The sequence below is a fragment of the Physella acuta genome, unplaced genomic scaffold (assembly GCF_028476545.2).
Source record: "Physella acuta isolate Inbredline_101_S28 unplaced genomic scaffold, ASM2847654v3 ptg000466l, whole genome shotgun sequence".
Classification (NCBI taxonomy): Eukaryota; Metazoa; Mollusca; class Gastropoda; family Physidae; genus Physella; species Physella acuta.
This window is the reverse complement of record NW_026731985.1, coordinates 1,154,039-1,175,805: the sequence shown is the minus strand read 5'-3', so window position 1 is coordinate 1,175,805 and position 21,767 is coordinate 1,154,039. Positions and strand designations below refer to the sequence as shown.

Sequence of the window (21,767 nt, the reverse complement as noted above, 5' to 3'; positions counted from 1 at the left end):
TGATTCTGTGTAAGGTACACATCTTATACTGTGTAAGAGACAGTTCTTTTACTGTGTAAGGAATATTTCTTATAATGTGAAAGGGACAGTATTTATACACTGTAAGGGACTTTTTATACAGAGTAAAACACAGTTCACCAACACATGTAAGCAAATAGAGAAAAAGATTTAAAATAAATTCTGGAATAAAAAACACTACATCACAATTGTTTACAAAACACGTTAAAATGTTTGATAAACAAGATTTGGTTTCAAACTATTTATTGATCTGATCTTTCCATGAGTCCATTTTTATTAAGTGTGTACCGTTGTACACATACACAAATTTTGACAAGTATAGAATTATTGTGTACAATTGTTTCTTAATATGTGTGGTGTGTTGTGATGTATACTGAGTCTAGATATGTGTTGTGTACATTAGCCTAGATGTGTGTTGTGTACATTAGCCTAGATGTGTGTTGTGTACATTAGCCTAGATGTGTGTTGTGTACATAAGCCTAGATGTGTTGTGTACATTAGCCTATATGTGTGTTGTGTTACATATGCCTATATGTGTGTTGTGTACATTAGCCTAGATGTGTGTTGTGTACATTAGCCTAGATGTGTGTTGTGTACATTAGCCTAGATGTGTGTTGTGTACATAAGCCTAGATGTGTGTTGTGTTACATATGCCTATATGTGTGTGGTGTACATTAGCCTAGATGTGTGTTGTGTACATTAGCCTAGAAGTGTGTTGTGTACATTAGCCTAGATGTGTTGTGTACATTAGCCTATATGTGTGTTGTGCTACATAAGCCTAGTTGTGTGTTGTGTACATTAGCCTAGAAGTGTGTTGTGTACATTAGCCTAGATGTGTTGTGTACATTAGCCTATATGTGTGTTGTGTTACATATACCATATGTGTTTTGTGTACATAAACCTAGATGTGTGTTGTATACATAAGCCTAGATGTGTGTTGTGTACATAAGCCTAGATGTGTGTTGAGTACATAAGCCTAGATGTGTGATGTGTACATTAGCCTAGATGTGTGTTGTGTACATTAGCCTAGATGTGTGTTGTGTTACATAAGCCTATATGTGTGTTGTGTACATAAGCCTAGATGTGTGTTATTGACCTGTGTTGAAGTTGGAAAATATCGCGTCAGCTTGAATTCACTAGACTCTAGCCGATGGCGATGATAAATGGGATTAGATATTCAGACTTTTTTCTGTGAGTCCACCTAGAAACAGATTAAACTTTCTAAGTGTCGAGTTTATCATAAGCTTTTTAAAAGAATACTGTTGGCCACATAAACCCACAACCCCCTCCTACCCCAAACCCTAAATGCCGAAGTTGATAAGGGACACAATTACACACATTGTCACACAAAAGTTGATAGTTGTTAAACAAAATAAAGGAAAATACTTAAAGGGAAGTAATAATTTTTTAAAATTATATTTGACGAGTTAAATCCCTTGAATAATTAAAACAGCAAGACACTTAAAACAATTTGATCAAGCTGATGTAATTCAAATAAACAGAGTTCAGGTCAACAAACTTTGACCAAACTGTACTGACCTAACATGTACAATAAATAAATTACGATTCATTACAGCCAGAAATCTAGGACAGTTAAAAATAGAGTTAAAAAGTCAGCTCAAGTCTACCAACGTAGTTGTCTCAGAAGTTCGCAAAGTTTTGTGTTACTACCAGTCATACTTTTAAAAAATATGTGTGTTATTTAATCGGGTGGTCACGTGCTAGACCCTACGGCTGTTTCTGACATGTGTTTGACCTGTATGTACTGTGCGCAGCTGCATGTGTCAGATGTCTCTCGTCAGCACATGCGAAAGCCTATACTTGATACCTAGATCTGTTTACAATTTATTCCGGCTTAATAAAAAATTGATTGACTTTCTGTTTCATCAGTATACGTGTATGCATTTTACAATCGACATTCCGATATGGCACACACACACACACATACATGCATACTGATATATATGTATATATATATATATATATATATATATATATATATATATATATATATATATATATATATATATATATATATATATATATATATATTTATATTTATATTTATATATCACCGTACGTCGTGGCTGTAATCCAGCCAGTTTCAATTTTAAATTTCTGCCTTGGGTAGTGCATATATATATATATATATATATATATATATATATATATATATATATATATATATATATATATATATATATATATATATATATATATATATTTGTGTCTACCCCTACTAGATATACAGCTTATATACAATGCTAATTATCTACGAAGTAGTAAATTAAAGCTCGTCATTAACAAAGTAGTTCTGTATCAATGCTCAAGTATTTTCAAGTTTACCTTTACAAACCGAAGATGCGTATAAAAACATGTTGCAGGTAAAAATGTATTTTAAAAAGTTGCAGGTAATAATGTAAAAACAATGTTGCACGTATAAATGTAAAAAAAAAAATGCGTGTAAAAATGTAAAAAAAAATGTTGCAGGTAATAATGTAAAAAAAAAGTTGCAGGTAATAATGTAAAAAAAAAAGTTGCAGGTAAAAATGTAAAAAAAAAAAAAGTTGCAAATAAAAATGTAAAAAAAAAGTTGCAGGTAAAAATGTAAAAAAAAAGTTGCAGGTAAAATGTAAAAAAAAAGTTGCAGGTAAAAATTTAAAAAAAAAAAGTTGCAGGTAAAAATGTAAAAAAAAAGTTGCAGGTAAAAATGTGAAAAAAAATTGCAGGTAAAAATGTAAAAAATGTAAAAAAAAAAAAAGTTGCAGGTAAAAATGTAAAAAATGTAAAAAAAAAAAAAAGTTGCAGGTAATAATGTAAAACAAAAAGTTCCAGTTAAAAATGTAAAAAAAACCAGTTGCAGGTAATAATGTAAAAAAATGTTGCAGGTAAAAATGTAAAAAAAAAATGTTCTCACCGAGACGTCAGGCAGCAAGTACCACTCGTCTGAATATCTGGGGTCGTTGAGTTGTCCTCCGTTGGTCACAATGTCCCTGACCAGCTCGCGGTCAACAAGGTCACGCTTGACGCGGGTCTTCTGCTGTTGCTGCTCTACAAACACTACCTGCAGGGTGAGGTGGATGGTTAGATGGTGTCGGCCAAAGTATGCCGGTTAGATGGTGCTACTAGGTCATGCCGGCTAAAGTATGCCGGTTAGATGGTGTCGGCTAAAGTATGCCGGTTAGATGGTGTCGGCTAAAGTATGCCGGTTAGATGGTGTCGGCTAAAGTATGCCGGTTAGATGGTGCCGGCTAAAGTATGCCGGTTAGATGGTGTCGGCTAAAGTATGCCGGTTAGATGTTGTCGGCTAAAGTATGCCGGTTAGATGATGACGGCTAAAGTATGCCGGTTAGATGTTGTCGGCTAAAGTATTCCGGTTAGATGGTGACGGCTAAAGTATTCCGGTTAGATGTTGTCGGCTAAAGTATGCCGGTTAGATGGTGCCGGCTAAAGTATGCCGGTTAGATGGTGTCGGCTAAAGTATGCCGGTTAGATGTTGTCGGCTAAAGTATGGCGGTTAGATGGTGCCGGCTAAAGTATGCCGGTTAGATGGTGCCGGCTAAAGTATGCCGGTTTGGATGGTGCGGCTAGTTCATGCCGGCTAAAGTATGCCGGTTAGATGGTGTCGGTTAAAGTATGCCGGTTAGATGGTGTCGGTTAAAGTATGCCGGTTAGATGGTGTCGGTTAAAGTATGCCGGTTAGATGGTGTCGGTTAAAGTATGCCGGTTAGATGGTGTCGGCTAAAGTATGCCGGTTAGATGGTGTCGGCTAAAGTATGCCGGTTAGATGGTGTCGGTTAAAGTATGCCGGTTAGATGGTGTCGGTTAAAGTATGCCGGTTAGATGGTGTCGGTTAAAGTATGCCGGTTAGATGGTGTCGGCTAAAGTATGCCGGTTTGGATGGTGCGGCTAGTTCATGCCGGCTAAAGTATGTTGGGTAAAGTAAGCCGGCTAAAGCATGCCGGTTGAAGTATGTCGATTTGATAATGCCGGCTAGGTCTTGCCGGATAAGTCATTCCTGTCAGTTATTTAGGGATAGATAGTTACGGTTGGTTCTTGCCGAAACAAGCCAGTTAAAACAAGTCGGTATTGAAAAGCCGGCTACAATATGCATGTTAGAATGTGCCGGCTAGAATGTGCCGGCAGGTCGTGCCGGTTAGATTATTCCGGTTAGTCCATGCCATAACATGCCGGTTAGAACCTCTCGGTATTGAAATACCAGGTTATGTTAAAACATAATTTAAGACTGTTTTTCAAAATACGCCGGCTAGATTTTGCCTGTTAAATCATATGGGTTAGATTTTGTCGGCTTAACATTTATTGAGCATTAAAAACACGCCGGTTAATTTATTATTATGCCGGTTGAAATATCAAAATTAAATGTTTCCCAGCGTGTTTGAGTGATGTGTTTGGTTGTATTAGGGTGTGTTTGGGTGATGTGTTTGGTTGTATTAGGGTGTGTTTGAGTGATGTATTTGGTTGTATTACGGTGTGGTTGAGTGATGTGTTTGGTTGTATTACGGTGTGTTTGGGTGATGTGTTTGGTTGTATTACGGTGTGTTTGAGTGATGTGTTTGGTTGTATTACGGTGAGTTTGAGAGATGTGTTTGGTTAAATAAAAAATTTCACCGTGTATTCGAATGTGTTTGGTTTGATCAAAGTATAGATAATCGATTCTAATCGATAGATGGCCGTGCTGGTTGTCCGGCGAAAATTCTAGAAGTTGACTGGATGCCGACCATTGTTCAGACGTCATAGAGATTTCTTAATACAACTCTTCCATTGTGTGACCCCCGCACGTGGTGGGCATGCGCAAAGTGCCGGAAATTGCTGTTTTCTCTGCGACTTAATTGGCCAATCGTATCCTTCATTCGGAACTTGGCATTTCCGGAGGCTGACGGCTCGCGCAAGACAACAGCCGAGCTGTCTGCCCAAAACTAATTTACATTCAAACGGCGATGCCAAGTTTCTATTGGCTGTCCTGGAAAAATTTCAAGTCCGGAAGATATGGAACGGTGGATTAAAGAAGGATTTTCATCCAGTCATTTCAATACACCATGACTTGGTACATCCAGTCATTTCATATGCCCTAGATGACTTGGTCCATTTTTTTGCCGAAAAATGAATTTAAATTTAGATTTAAAATATCTCTAAAATAAGACCACGATATACCTTATTTTGCTAGAAGGTGACGGCTAGGTCATGCCGGCTAAAGTATGCCGGCTAGATGGTGACGGCTACAGTAAGCCCAATAATAATAAATATACCTGGTCGTGCTTACATTAAATATAACGCAGTGGGTAGACGGGTGTTATAACGTTTTGTTATATAGTGTTATAAGGTTTACGATGGTGGTGAAGATTAGTGTTATAAAATGTTTATTTTGTTTGTTTTTTTCATCTGATATGCTAGCATAAAATATGTTATTTGATTTCCTTTTAAAGTTTAAAAAAATAAAACGTGCACGTTTTGGTGAGTGTGTTATATTACTGGCTTACATACTGTTTACGGTAACTTTAGATACGTTTTTATAGTTGATTTTAGTGAGGGAAGTAATTTTTCTTACATGTATCTGATTCTCATTATTTATATTAGCAATCACGATATTGTTTACTCAATTCCGTCGACTTCTGTCGTATGTGTGTGTATGGCGGGGGGGGGGGGGGGGGGGGGGGGCTACTATACATATTATATGTATTTGACTAGGGTTATAAATCTGTGTAAATGTTACATACGTTTAATAGTTATATGGTTAGGTATAATCTGGCTGAAAGTTCCCTTTGTTGTGTTTTATCAATGAACTATCGTTTCCTCATTGTCTGGGATTACACGAACCATGTCACAGGTAGGGTATAGGTCTACAAAAGCTACATTAGATTATCTAGTCTGTTTTAGATAAACTAATTAACTCTAACAGTTTAGTTCGTTTTACTAAGTACATTCGTATACGCAAGTCTGGGAACTAATGAAACAAATTAATGAAACACGTAATAATTGATACGCTTAAATAACATTAGCCTTGATTGGTTATCTGGTTAATTAAATATCCATGTCCAGATTTTATTTATGGTCTGTTTTCATATCCACGTCGTATTAGCTATAAGCCACATTGCCGCTACAGCGTTAAGCGAGTAACACTGGCTTCATTGGTCTATCTAAATAGTTCAGTGGTTTGTTTCAGCGTTATGTGAGTCCCAATAGCCTCCATGGTCTATCTAAATGATTCAGTACTTTACGTTTCAACGTTAAGCGAATCACAATAGCCTCTATTGCTAATCTAAATGATTCAATGTTTTACGTTTCAACGTTAAGCGAATCACAATAGCCTCTATGGTCTAGAATAATGATTCAATGTTTTACGTTTCATCGTTAAGCGAATCACAATAGTGCCTCTATGCTCTATATAAACTGTTCAGTGCTTTACGTTTCAACGTTGAACGAGTCACAATGGTGCGTCCCACGGAGCGGTTAAGTTCGTCACACCGTCATCACGGCGGCAGGTGGTTATCTCCCCCATCATCGATCTGGTCAAGCCGGTGATGAATGTTTTATTTTAGAGACACAACTTGCTCCCCCGTCTGTACATAACACGATATTAATTGGCGCAACACGCATTGCTTCCCTTGACTGATCGGTTGCTTCCCTTGACTGATCGGTTGCTTCCCTTGAATAGACAGTGGCTTCCCTTGGTTGATGTTTTGAGGTTGCACAATAAGATGTAAGAGAATATTGTTAAGAACATGACGTCTGTGGCTAACAGCTGTGTAATAGTGTAGATATGTCCGAGATATCTAAATGAGTACATCTGAGTGTAGTTATTACATGGGTGTCGTGAAAGAGAAATAAAGAGTTATGGGTATTTGTGGATATTGTTCATTATAATGGTACCTAGTTATTGTGATACTTCAGTTTATTTTGATATCCTCCCCCCCCCCCCCCCCAGATATTATGATATTGTCTAGGTATCATAATTGTGCTCACATCTCGTCTATTGGGTCACAAATAAGTTCATAAACCTCGCTACAACGAGGGACTCTCATAACAATCGGATCAACTCAATGTAATTGGTCCAACTCAGTAAAACTGGACACAGCCTGCACATACCCAGTAAAATTGTACTTACCCCAGGGACCCCAACCACAGATTAAAATTTTCACTATGCTTTTTTTTCTCTATCACAGCCTAATGTAGAAATACCTACCAATTATTTGAAAAAATTCAAAACACGAGTAGGATTTTTACAGCACCATTCCCGTGGACCTACCCAGTGCAACTGGACCTAACCAGACCACACTGGACCTACCAAGACCACACTGGACCTACCCAGTGCAACTGGACCTACCCAGTCCACACTGGACCTACCCAGTAAAACTAGACTCACCCAATAAAGCTGGACCCACCCTATAAAACTGGACCTACCCTATAAAACTGGACCTACCCTATCAAACTGGACCTACCCTATAAAACTGGACTTACCCTATAAAACTGGACCTACCCTATAAAACTGGACCCACCCTATAAAACTGGACCCACCTTATAAAACTGGACCCACCCTATAAAACTGGACCCACCTTATAAAACTGGACCCACCCTATAAAACTGGACCCACCTTATAAAACTGGACCCACCCTATAAAACTGGACCTACCCAGCGCAACTGGACCTACCCTATAAAACAGGACCCACCCTATAAAACTAGACTCACCCTATAAAACTGGACCTACCCTATAAAACTGGACCTACCCTATAAAACTGGACCTACCCTATAAAACCGGACCTACCCTATAAAACTGGACCCACCCAATAAAACTGGACCTACCCTATAAAACTGGACCTAACCTATAAAACTGGACCCACCCAATAAAACTGGACCTACCCTATAAAACTGGACCTACCCTATAAAACTGGACCTACCCTATAAAACTGGACCCACCCTATAAAACTGGACCTACCCTATAAAACTGGACCTACCCTATAAAACTGGACCTACCCTATAAAACTGGACCTACCCTATAAAACTGGACCTACCCTATAAAACTGGACCCACCCTATAAAACTGGACCTACCCTATAAAACTGGACCTACCCTATAAAACTGGACCCACCCTATAAAACTGGACCTACCCTATAAAACTGGACCTACCCTATAAAACTGGACCCACAGTATAAAACTGGACCTACCCTATCAAACTGGACCCACCCTATAAAACTGGACCTACCCTCACGTCCTCCACGAGTCTCTTGGTGTGATGGCTGGCACTACGACGCGACCTGTGTGGGACGTCGTTACGTTCTAGGATGTAGTGGTCTGGGATCGATTTCAGCTGAAACACAGGGTTGAGTTGGTTAGTGGCAGGTGTTAGTGGCAGGGGTTAGTGGCAGGTGTTAGTGGCAGGTGTTAGTGGCAGGGGTTAGTGGCAGGGTTTAGTGGCAGGGTTTAGTGGCAAGGGTTAGTGGCAGGGGTTAGTGGCAGGAGTTAGTGGCAGTGGTTAGTGGTAGGGGTTAGTGGCAGGGGTTAGTACACGGGTTAGTGGCAGTGGTTTGTGGTAGTCGTTTCTGCCCGAGGTTAGTGGCAGGGGCTAGTAGCAGAGGATATTGACAGGGGTTAGTGGGGCAGTGGTTAGTGGCAATGTTTAGTGTCACTAGTTTGTGTCAGTGGAGAATATATATAAATATATATATATATATATATATATATATATATATATATATATATATATATATATATATATATATATATATATATATATATATATATACTAAAACACTAGTTTTGGAATTGCTTGAGTTACTGCCCCATAAAAAACTTCACCTAAAGATATTTTACTGTGATTGTAGACTGTGAATGACGTCAAAAGGGGAGATAACAGCTGTATTGTAATTGGATAGATATGGGTGAGCTACATACGTAGGCGGGGGGATGGGGAGAATAGCCTAACGTGTGGCACACACACATGTGTGGATGTATAAATATATGGGTGTGTTCACACACACACACACACATATATATATATATATATATATATATATATATATATATATATATATATGTGTGTGTGTGTGTGTGTACACATATACATATATAGATATAAATAGGGTATAGGCCTAATTCTATTATTAAAATCCAATATATTAGCTAATTGCGCAAAAATTTCATTTAATGAAATGTTTATGTTAATTACTTCCCATGTTTGAACTCAAAATATGCAGGGGAGACAGCCAATAATTATATTCTTAAACATTGTTTAACACACGTAGTCATTCAATAATTAGAAAGCAAAAACATAGTTTCTCATAAATTTATTATATTAATAGGGAAAATTATTGTGTGCATTTTACTACTTTGTCTAATTTTATAATTCTAAAGTTTTAATATCACTATGATGATCTAATTTGGAAAGAAAACTTTTAATTACTTTATTTTTGAAGAACATCATTTTTCTTGTTATATGTGATTGAGTAATTGCAAGCTCTATAAGGTTTATTCAATGTCTGATGATAGTTAAATTTTTGTTTTAAAATGTCTGTGCCCATAGAAATTGAATGTTTGCTGTGTCAATTGAAAATCAACTTATGAACGAGATCTACAGTTAGGGATAGATCTATAACGAGTCGCTTATTAAGAGACAAGCCTTGTGTCTGAGAAAGAGAAGACGTACAACATGTTGCCAGTTGTGAGAAGGTTTTCTACAGCTCCTTTACGCGGCTTGAGCTCTTCATTAAAAGATGCAAATACCAAAGCTCTAATAGATAAGATTGTCAGAGTGGACCATGCAGGAGAGTTTGGAGCTGACAGAATATATGCAGGGCAACTTGCTGTCCTGGGAAAATCTGAAGTCGGTCCTCTCATGAATGAAATGTAGGAAGAGGAAAAAGTACACAGAAAAACATTTGAAAAGTTGATGGCAGATGACAGAGTCCGCCTTTCAGCTCTACCCTTCTGGAACATCGCAGGCTTTGCTCTAGGTGCAGGCACGGTTCTGTTGGGGAAAGAAGCTGCAATGGCCTGTACAGTAGCTGTAGAGGATGTCATAGGAGACCATTACAACAGCCAGATCAGACAACTTGTTGAGGACAACCCAGAGAAACACAAGGAACTATTAGAGATTGTTAAAAAGTTTCGAAATGAAGAACTTCACCACCATGACGTTGGACAGGAAAATGATGCAGAAAAAGGCCCCATTTTACAAAGTATTGTCTGAAGCTATCAAGATTGGCTGCAAGGGTGCAATTTGGATATCAGAAAAAAATATAATTCCGTACAGGCTAACAGAAAGGCATGCAAGCCCAAGGACTTATCAGTTGTGTAAATACATATTAAAATATGGTTTCTTTTTAATTTGTCAATAATAAATAAAATGAATGATAGAAACAAAAAAAAATTTTTACTCTCTCGTATATACGAAGTATAGAGAAAGTCTTGTAATCGTGCAAAAAAAATTGAGATTTTTTGCAAATCTCGTCGTATTAGGGCTCCCTGAGTCGGAAAAACATAGTTTTGCAATCTTGTCCGTATGTATGTGTGTCTGTGTGTGTGTGTGTGCGTAAACACGATAACTTGAGTACCGTTACAGCTAGATTGATAAGATTTCATATATAAGTATTATATCAAAATCGTAGATCCGTATCAACTTTTGAGCGATTTCCGATAACCGAAAGTGGTTCTTTTTCTACTTTGAATTTTTCAAAAGTCTATAACTTGAGTACTATTTCAGATAGATAAATGAAACTTCACATGTAAGTAAAAGATCTAATTCTCTACCTTCTATCAAATTTTGAGAAATTTCCGTTGACCGGAAGTAGTAATTTACGCTATTTCCGATTTCTCAAAAAACTAATGTAAATTTATAAAGTACTAATAATATTGCGCATTATTATGCACATTTTATTTGGCGTTCACTTGGTGTGCAATTCTTTTTTCTACGAGATTTTATTCTATTTTAAAAAGTTTAAGTATTTAAAATTAATTAAAAATCATGTTTTATATAAGAATATTCGAGAAAGTTTAGGGGAGATCACTCCCGGTTTATTTCAAAGTGAGAGCCATCCTACCAGTAGCGTAGCGAGGGGGGGGGGGCGGGGGGGGGACAGATGTCCCCGGGCGCCGACATTAGGGGGGGGCGCCAAATTGAAAGTATGTCACCGGGCGCCGGGAAGGGTCGCTACGCCTCTGCATCCTACATCTCAAGGTAAGTTGTCTGTCATTAGAAAAGGTTACTAAAAATCACTTTGGGGAGGGGTGAGAAGGATGAGTTTGCCAGATACCTAATTGAACGTATCTGCATTAAAAAAAACGAAAGTGTTTGGGTGTTGGGCTCTGAATTTCTCTGGAATAGTTTATTTTTTCGAGACATAAATTAGATTTAAATGTAGAAGGGTTGTAGAACAATTATCTCATGGCTGCTTATGCGCCGAAAAAAAAAAGTTCCCTTTTCAAACCAGACGGTCTATAGGGCAGTATTCTTATGTTTGTTAATTTCCCTTTAATTTTAGCATCATGAACACAAGAAATTTTATTCTGCACATGTTTTATTGGTGTGGATTTGTTGAGATTTTGTCAACTACTTTTAGATTAATTTTTATTTATTTTTTGTGAATTTAAAAAAAAAAATTGTACCCAATTGACATGAATCTTCAATAAAAGTAATTTTGAAATTCTTTTTCCAAAATAATTCCGCTTTTGTATTTGTTATTTGTCAGTTGTTACTATACTATACATTAAAAAATTTTTTAAATCAAATTAAATTTTCTTGCAATTGAAGACAAATAAGAAAACAAGGTAATTAAAAAGTCTAGTGACAATTTTAGCGCAATTTCCTTATGTTATCTAAAAATAGCTCTGTCGTAGCGTAAATCAAGAGCAGGGTTAGTAAAACCATTGGTTAGTTATTAAAACGTTTTTTATTACATTTTTTTTCAGTATTTTACATGTTTTATTTACAATAAAGTTACATGACTAAAAAACATTGCGCGCCTAGCTACCGAACGTGATGTCGCAGCCATTGAACGTGATGGCGCAGCTATTGAACGTGATGACGCGTGTGGTGTGGTTGGATAAAAATGCCTACTAATTCGGTCCAAATTTTAATTAATTAAAAAAAATTTTGTGACCGAACGAAAGGATATTTTTGAAAACTTTCTTCGGCAATATCTATATATATATAATTCTCTTCTGGGAGCCGCTAGAAAACAAGCTGTAAACGCTCTCCCTACCTCCCCACCCCTACATGGTTTTAGTGAGCTGTGTTCACTCTATTTACAAGCAGAGCCAACAATTTTAAACGTAAGGGGGGAGAGAGGGGGGAAGGAAGGGGGGGGGGTTATGGTCCTTAACGAGCTACTTATAGTGTTTTAAAGCAAATATTTTAAGTGGCAGCGTTGGTACTGTCGAATTCACAAATTATGAATTACTGAAAAGTAGAAAAAACAACAACTAAATAGCGGCGTATGTTATGCCGCGGGCCGGCTCGTTGTTTTAAATTATGGCAGGAATCGATTGGTACATGTTTCAAGTCGCTAAGTGGTCTGGTTGCCGAGATATGGGCCAAAAACTGCATTTTTTCGAGGTTTTTTGGCTTTTTCCGGGAAATCCATGAAAGAAACCCGGATTTTTTTGGGCCTATGTTCATCCTCGTAACTTGCTTAACATAATTGCTTTGGAACTAGTCCTCGATATTTCTTCGTTGAGGAGGAGATACGACTTAAAGCTGCGGACACACATCCATTCATTCATACATTCATACATCCAGAAATGACGGGTTAATAAACGCAATTCTCCAGAATGGAAATTGCGCTAAAAAATTAGTTAACAGATTTAAAAAGAAAGTAGAATAAAATATCAGAACCAAAAAAAAATTGTAAACAGATAAAGAGAAAACATTTTAAACCAATTCAGGTCTAGGAATCTATCGTCGGAGTTTAGATTCCCATATCTAGCAGACGTAAAGAGGTGATATTTAAACAAATAGAATGGAAACATTTGTCCCACAGGACGAAATATTTGACCGAGAGGTAAAATGTTTCTCCGATGGCTACCGGACTTTCACCGAGTTCGTGACGACGTTACATCACAGACCGACCACACGACAGGCGATAAGGACGCACCTGTCTGCTTCACACCACAGCAACACAAGAAATCGTTCAGCTTCGACAGCTGCACACTTAGACATACATAGATGTACATACATACATAGACATACATAGACGTACATACACACATAGACATACATAGACGTACATACATACATAGACATACATAGACACACATAAACACACATAAACACATAGACATACATAGACATACATAGACACATAGACATACATAGATGTACATACATACATACATAGACATACATAGACGTACTTACATACATAGACATACATAGATGTACATACATACATACATAGACATACATAGACGTACTTACACACTCAGACATACAGAGACGTACATACATACATAGACATACATAGACACACATACACACATAGATATACATAGATGTACATACATACATAGACATGTATAAACACATAGACATACATAGATATACATATATAAATAAACATACATACGTAGACGTGCATACATACATAGACATACATATACACATAGACATACATACATACATAGCCGTATAATACAGAGAAACGTACATAGAACTAAATTACTAATATACATTGAACTATATAGGCATACATGAGTATGTAGACGGTAGACATACATATACAGACATACATAGTCATACATACATAATACACAGACATACATGGAGAGACACATATGGACATACATGCATACATACATACATACATACATAGACAAATATGCACATTCATACAGAGATATGTATACATATACATACCTAGACATACATTCATACATTGATATATAAATATATACATACATACATGTAAGTTTAGAAATTTAAAACATTAGTTACACAAAACTTTGCATGTATTTCAGCCTTTTAGAATTTACATTAACTGTTATTAAAACAATTTAAAAACTCATTTTTCTTGAGATGTAGTTTTTTGGACCTACTGTATTTTTACACGTATATATATATATAACTTAAGTGTTCAGCGTAAGAAAATAGACACGACCTTTCAGAAAAAGCTGTCAGTATTGTTTCAAGATTCCTGACTGAAGTCAAACACCTGACCGTGACAGGGACTGTCGTTAATTGAATGAGCGGCACTAGACGATTGACTGCTCACTGAGATTTGGACTGCTCAAAGGGTTGCTTCAATATTTTAGTGAGGGTGGGGGCACAGTGGACTGGTGGTTAAAGCTAGATCACCACACAGAAATTGATCACCACACAGAAACTAGATCACCACACAAAGATAGATGTGAGAAACCAGATCACCTCAACAGTAGCTTGAAGTAGCTAATTTAACGAATGGCTGTTAGAAGCTATAGAAAGCTAGACGGTGTTAGCTGAGAGAAATCTAGATCAGATCACCGCTGGTAGACAGTGATAATACAGCTTTAGCCAGCAACAATGATTGAGTTTATCCAATAAACATTTACTGAAACGACGCACAACATAAACTACAAAGGCAATCATGAGCTAACTTAAGACACATTTAAAAGAAAAAAAATGTGTGCCCAAAATTAAGATATAAACTTTTTTACAGTCCTACTAAAAAAAATTTTTAAAGACGTATGTTCAACTATAATTTAAAAATTAAAAATTTAAGAAGTCAATTTTAATTTATAAAATTACCTTGCTAATCATTTCTACAAATTGATTAATCTATGAGATGTATTGTAAATTTTACCTTGCTACTTTTAAACTTATGACAATTGTAAGGATATACCTTAAAATAATTTATTAAAATAGTTTATTTCTTCTCAAACTTTTTTTTTTACACTTTCGATTCTGACGGTGAATGAAGCAGATGAACTAGAACCTCGGATCCGATTTAGAAATTGTACGCTCTAACATATGTGCCTTTAACTCAAATCTATCCACAACTTTACTCTTCACTTTTGAATATATTGTATTACAAAAGTTTTACTTGTTTCTGTAACGTATCACTAATACATGTAAAAAGTACACAACATTTTACAAAACGTGTAGCAAAAATCTCAACAAAATATTGGACGTTTAGACACATTGTCTTCGTCAACAGAACGATTGGTTAAAGAGATGATAGATGGATGAACAAGTTTGAATGAGGCAATACATTCACATGCATGTAACTGTGTTAATGCATACGCATACATAAAACTGTGACAATACATAAACAGACATAAATGTGACAATACATACACATACATATAACTTATTGCATCACATAAATAAAACTGTGACAACACATATACATACATGTAACTGGCAAAAAACTTCTTCTCACACCCACCCCTCACTCACCACGACATATTTTTTCTTCACATCATAGCTACATAGCTACAATGAAACATACTACAACACCGGGTATACCATTATTATAACGCCATCTTTACTCCTACATATGTAGCACCAGCTACAGCTGTAGCAGTAGCTACAGAAACAGTGTAGCGCTGGTTCAGTAGCTTCAATGCTAGTACTAATAATATTACTTTAAATTCAGATTTAGCTGGTAGCACTACTATTAGCTGGTAGCACTTCTAACAGCTGGTAGCACTTCTACAGCTGGTAGCACTACTTACAGCTGGTAGCACCAGTTACAGCTGGTAGCACTAGTTACAGCTGGCAGCTAATTTAGAGACTTCCTTGGGTCAAATTAGTAGGACGGCATTTGTATTGAGAGATGGGCTGGGTGAGGGAATGTGTGTGGAGGGGGGGGGGCGAGGTAGGACTTGAATCTAGACAAACTTACCGGTCTAAGTAGCGTATAGCCGTGCTGTGAGGCTACCTCCCTGGCTACCTCCAGCCCACCGTCTATCCCAACAGCCCACTCGTTGAGAAAATGACTGTCCTCATCGTCTGCAGTGGACAGCTGGACCCCGTGCTGCCCGAAGGGTAAAGCGATGAGCAGGAATACAAGACAATACTTGTCCATGTCTCTAGTCGTGTTCGTGCACGACTTGACTTAGGTCTATGACAACAGATAGCACGCCTTGCACTACCTTATAACTCCCTTGTGACGTCAAGGGAAAAAAATTATCTAATCGAACTGCTTTAATTCCCGACTTCCGGTTTTGGAGAGAAAAAAATGGCGGATGATTTTGAAATGAAAAATAACAACACTGATTAATTACAATTACTTAACCTTTAAAAATCACAACACTGTTTTATAGAATTTTATATCCAAGATTTAAATTTTGAGGTTGCTCCGCTGCATGAAAGCTCCAGCGGAGATTTTATCGTTGACTTTACGCCATGGTGAGTGGACAAAGTAGAGTTGTCGATGAATGTATATCTCCCATATGTCGAGGTTAATGAAAAAGACAGAGATGTTCGCTTGGCTGAACCATGGGACCAGATGTCGCAGTTCTCACACCCTGCGTCTGTCCCACTCACCTGAGGAAGAGCAACACACGGGAATATTAATACAATAGATACAACTACTCAAGTGTGTACATGTATTTAAGGACGTTTGTCTTCATTGACATATTGGTTGGGAGATTAATGTAAACAAGGCCTATTTAAAAATCAAGCGTGTGTTTGTTAACATTTTTGTACTGTAATAAATGTAAATAAAGTCTGTTAACATATAACATTTGTCTTGGTGAATTGTTGAGTCAGTAAAACAAATAAAAACAATAACAATTGACGGAGTTATGTCCCTGTATATTCTTTCATACCGCGATGTAGGGGGAAGATATCAAGCCTGTAGTGGGGGTGGGGCTTACTGGCATAATTAATGAGATGTAAACGTGCATGTTGTACTCACATGACGAGTTGTGAACTTGATGCTAAATGTAATATAGCATTTGTGAGCAGAAAATTATGGTTATATTCGTGACTTGTGATATATCAGTGAAAGTTGTGTGAATGTGTGTGTGTGTATTTATTTCAGTGTATGGGTGTTGTGTCAGTGTGTGTGTGTGTGTTGTGTCTGTAAGTGTTTAAATGTCAGTGTCTATGTGTGTGTTGTGAAATTATGTGTGTGTGTTTATTTCAATGTCTATGTATGTTGTTTCAGAATGTGTGTTGTGCAATTGTGTGTGTGTTGTGTTAGGGTGTGTTTTGTGTTAGTGTGTGTGATTTTGCGTGTATTGTATCAGTGTGTTTTTTGTGTGTGCTGTTTGTCAGTTTGTATGTGTTGTGCCAGTGTATGTGTGTCTTAATGTGTGTTTTGTGAAAATGTATGTGTGTAGTGTCAGTTTGTATGTGTTGTGCGAGTATGAAATGGTATTTAGTAGTTTATTCTATGCGAAAAACACCAACACATATAAATTACATCCAATCTGAACACATATTTTAGCTACAACAACAACACATATTTTAGCTACAGCAACAACACATATTTTAGCTACAACAACAACACATATTTTAGCTACAACAACAACACATATTTTAGCTACAGCAACAACACATATTTTAGCTACAACAACAACACATATTTTAGCTACAGCAACAACACATATTTTAGCTACAACAACAACACATATTTTAGCTACAACAACAACACATATTTTAGCTACAGCAACAACACATATTTTAGCTACAACAACAACACATATTTTAGCTACAGCAACAACACATATTTTAGCTACAGCAACAACACATATTTTAGCTACAACAACAACACATATTTTAGCTACAACAACAACACATATTTTAGCTACAGCAACAACACATATTTTGACTACAACAACCACACATATTTTGGTTACAACAACAACACATATTTTAGCTACAACAACCACACATATTTTGGCGCAACAACCACACATATTCTGGCTACAACAACAACACATATTTTGACTACAACAACCACACATATTTTGGCTACAACAACCACACATATTTTAGCTACAGCAACAACACATATTTTAGCTACAACAACCACACATATTTTGGCTACAACAACCACACATATTTTAGCTACAACAACCACACATATTTTAGCTACAGCAACAACACATATTTTAGCTACAACAACAACACATATTTTAGCTACAGCAACAACACATATTTTGACTACAACAACCACACATATTTTGGCTACAACAACAACACATATTTTAGCTACAACAACCACACATATTTTGGCGCAACAACCACATATTTTAGCTACTACAACAACACATATTTTAGCTACAACAACCACACATATTTTGGCGCAACAACCACACATATTCTGGCTACAACAACAACACATATTTTAGCTACAGCAACAACACATATTTTGACTACAACAACCACACATATTTTGGCTACAACAACCACACATATTTTGGCGCAACAACCACATATTTTAGCTACTACAACAACGACACATATTCTGGCTACAACAACGACACATATTCTGGCTACAACAACCACACATATTCTGGCTACAAGAACAACACATATTTTACCTACAACAACCACACCTAATGTGGCGACAGCAACGACACGTATTAAGCTTGTGACCTACGGCGTGTTTAGCCTGTATTTTTTATCATTAATGTAAAATGACCCATGACAAGTGCCCATATTGAATACTTTTAGCATGTAATTATTATCATTCGATATTTAGCATTTACATATTTATCTGATGCCATAAAATAATTTACCATACGGCATCATTTAATTTCTCGATCAGCATACAACACATGGTCTTTCATAGAGGAGGGGATTATAGAACAAATTAAAAGAACTACTAATTAAAAAATCAAAATCTAGAAAATGTTTTGATTAAGTTCAAATTTGTGATAGCTCTTACGAAATTGTTTGGCCGCTGTACATAAATGTATGTTTGATGTTTCAGTCAAGTGTGTAGTGTCTGTCATACGATTGTTAGGTCTGTCATAAGTTTGTTCTGCCTGTCATTGGTTTGCTCTGTCATAATTTTGTAGGGTCCGTCACTTGTTCTGTCAGTTCCATTGTTTGTGACATTGACAGCTATATTGACAACGACATTGACAGGGGCATTGACAACTACATTGACACGCTTTTGACAACTATATTGACAACGCTTTTGACAAAGACATTGACAAAGACATTGACAAAGACATTGACAAAGACATTGACAAAGACATTGACAAAGACATTGACAAAGACATTGACAGGGGCATTGACAACAACTGCGGTAGTGTCAACAGCCAAACATATTCCAGCCTCAGATTTCTACAGGACTTTTTCCGTGTTGATCTAAACATGGTAGGCCCTTGGCTCACACTACTCAGCTTTGTTTTCCGGAGGGGGAGAGTAGGGGAGGCACTAAATTTCCGAGGAGGTTGGGTGAAAAATGAAGGTGTGTGTGGGGGAGGGGGAGTTTCCTCCAGGAGGGATTCCTCAAAGCTATGTACCCGCCGCAACCCCCCCCCCCCTCGGGAATACCAATACTGTAACACCCCCCCCCCCCCTCTGACCAGCAATACAATGTACCCACTTGGACCACTAATACAGTGCACCCCCGGAAAATACAGTACACCACACCCCTTGACCACCTATCCAACGCCCTCCCCATCCCCATAACCACCAATACAATGTAACCATCATAGACTGAGGTGTGCTGTTAATGAAACGATTGACCGTCATTTTGTCGTCCCACAGCGCAGCTGTTAGCTTCCTAGCTCCAGGCTAAAAATAGACGTGAACAACGTCACGCTGGTGTATTTATATGGATACGAGTGGTAAGGTTTGTGAGGGGATAGTGGACCATAACTTGTGATGAGATTGGTGTAGGAGATAGTGGTCTATGCTATAATGTGTGGAGAGTTTTGTGTGGGCGATAGTGGGCTATAATATGTAGTGAGCTGTGTGTTGTGGATAGAGGGCTATAATGTGTAGTGTGTTGTGGATAGAGGGCTATAATGTGTAGTGTGTTGTGGATAGAGGGCTATATTGTGTAGTGTGTTGTGGAAAGAGGGCTATAATGTGTAGTGTGTTGTGGATAGAGGGCTATAATGTGTAGTGTGTTGTGGATAGAGGGCTATAATGTGTAGTGTATTGTGGATAGAGGGCTATAATGTGTAGTGTGTTGTGGATAGAGGGCTATAATGTGTAGTGTGTTGTGGATAGAGAGTGTAGAGAGAAGTGGGCCTTAGTCAAATGAATCCTCTATTAAGTACAGGCGAACGTTTTACTTAGGCATAATGTAAGTGTAACGAGACATAATACTTGACCTAAAATGTAAGTGTAACGAGACATAATACAGGACCTAAAATGTAAGGCTAACGATACAACACAGGACCTAAAATGTAAGTGTAACCATAGAAGACACAGGACCTAAAATTTAAGTGTAACGATAGATGACACAGGACCTAAAATGTAAGTGTAACGATAGACGACACATTACCTAAAATGTAAGTGTAACAATAGATGACACAAGGCCTAAAATGTAAGTGTAACGATAGAAGACATAGGACCTAAAATGTAAGTGTAACAAGACAGCACATGATCTAAAATGTAAGGGTAACTATAGATGACACATGACCTAAAATGTAAGTGTAACGATAGATGACACAGGACCGAAAATGTAAGTGTAATGATAGATGACACAGGACCTAAAATGTAAGTGTAACGATAGATGACACATGACCAAAAATGTAAGTGTAACGATAGATGACACATGACCTAAAATGTAAATGTAACGATAGATGACACAGGACCTAAAATGTAATTGTAACGAGACAACACAATAACTAAAATGTAAGTGTAACGATAGATGACACAGGACATGAAATGTAAGTGTAACGATAGATGACACATGACCTAAAATGTAAGTGTAACAATAGATGACACAGGACATACAATGCAAGTGTAACGATAGATGACACATGACCTAAAATGTAAGTGTAACAATAGATGACATAGGACCTAAAATGTAAGTGTAATGATAGATGACACAGTACCTAAAATGTAAGTATAACGATAGATGACATAGGACCTAAAATGTAAGTGTAACGATAGATGACATAGGACCTAAAATCTAAGTGTAACGATAGATGACACAGGACCTAAAATGTAAGTGTAACGATAGATGACACAGGACATGAAATGTAAGTGTAACGATAGATGACACATGGCCTAAAATGTAAGTGTAACAATAGATGACACAGGACATACAATGCAAGTGTAACGATAGATGACACATGACCTAAAATGTAAGTGTAACAATAGATGACATAGGACCTAAAATGTAAGTGTAATGATAGATGACACAGTACCTAAAATGTAAGTGTAACGATAGATGACATAGGACCTAAAATGTAAGTGTAACGATATATGACATAGGACCTAAAATCTAAGTGTAACGATAGATGACACAGGACCTAAAATGTAAGTGTAACGTTACATGACATAGGACCTAAAATGTAAGTGTAACGATATATGACATAGGACCTAAAATCTAAGTGTAACGATAGATGACACAGGACCTAAAATGTAAGTGTAACGTTACATGACATAGGACCTAAAATGTAAGTGTAATGATCGATGACATAGAACCTAGTTTTGATAGAACTCGAGATGTTGGTCAAAAAATGATGACGTAACAGAAGGAAAACTTTATAACATGCGATATTTTCACATTTTCTACACAAAATCAGCCATACCAATGAATATAGGGCTGGTAAGTAGGTCACCAACCAGTTCTACGGCTCAATAAAACCTGCATGAGCCATAGAACTGGTTGGTGACCT

General features: G+C 37.2%; 1 protein-coding gene and 1 pseudogene across 2 annotated transcripts in view; one reads left to right on the top strand and one right to left on the bottom strand.

Annotated features, from left to right (window-relative positions):
- The window catches only part of LOC131943732 (neuroendocrine convertase 1), a 31,275-nt gene extending 14,868 nt beyond the window's left edge, over positions 1-16,407 (bottom strand). The window contains exons 1-3 of one of the 2 annotated variants that reach the window (XM_059303954.1): positions 15,848-16,407; positions 8,236-8,340; positions 2,936-3,082 (exon numbers count right to left, since the gene is read on the bottom strand). In XM_059303954.1, coding sequence (XP_059159937.1) covers positions 2,936-3,082; positions 8,236-8,340; positions 15,848-16,030 — 435 coding nt within the window. In that variant the 5' untranslated portion in view covers positions 16,031-16,407. The remainder of the gene's footprint in view (positions 1-2,935; positions 3,083-8,235; positions 8,341-15,847) is intronic. The other variant, XM_059303955.1, reaches the window with a different exon arrangement.
- Positions 9,531-10,385, top strand: LOC131943733 (5-demethoxyubiquinone hydroxylase, mitochondrial-like; annotated as a pseudogene).
- Positions 16,408-21,767: the final 5,360 nt, after the last annotated feature.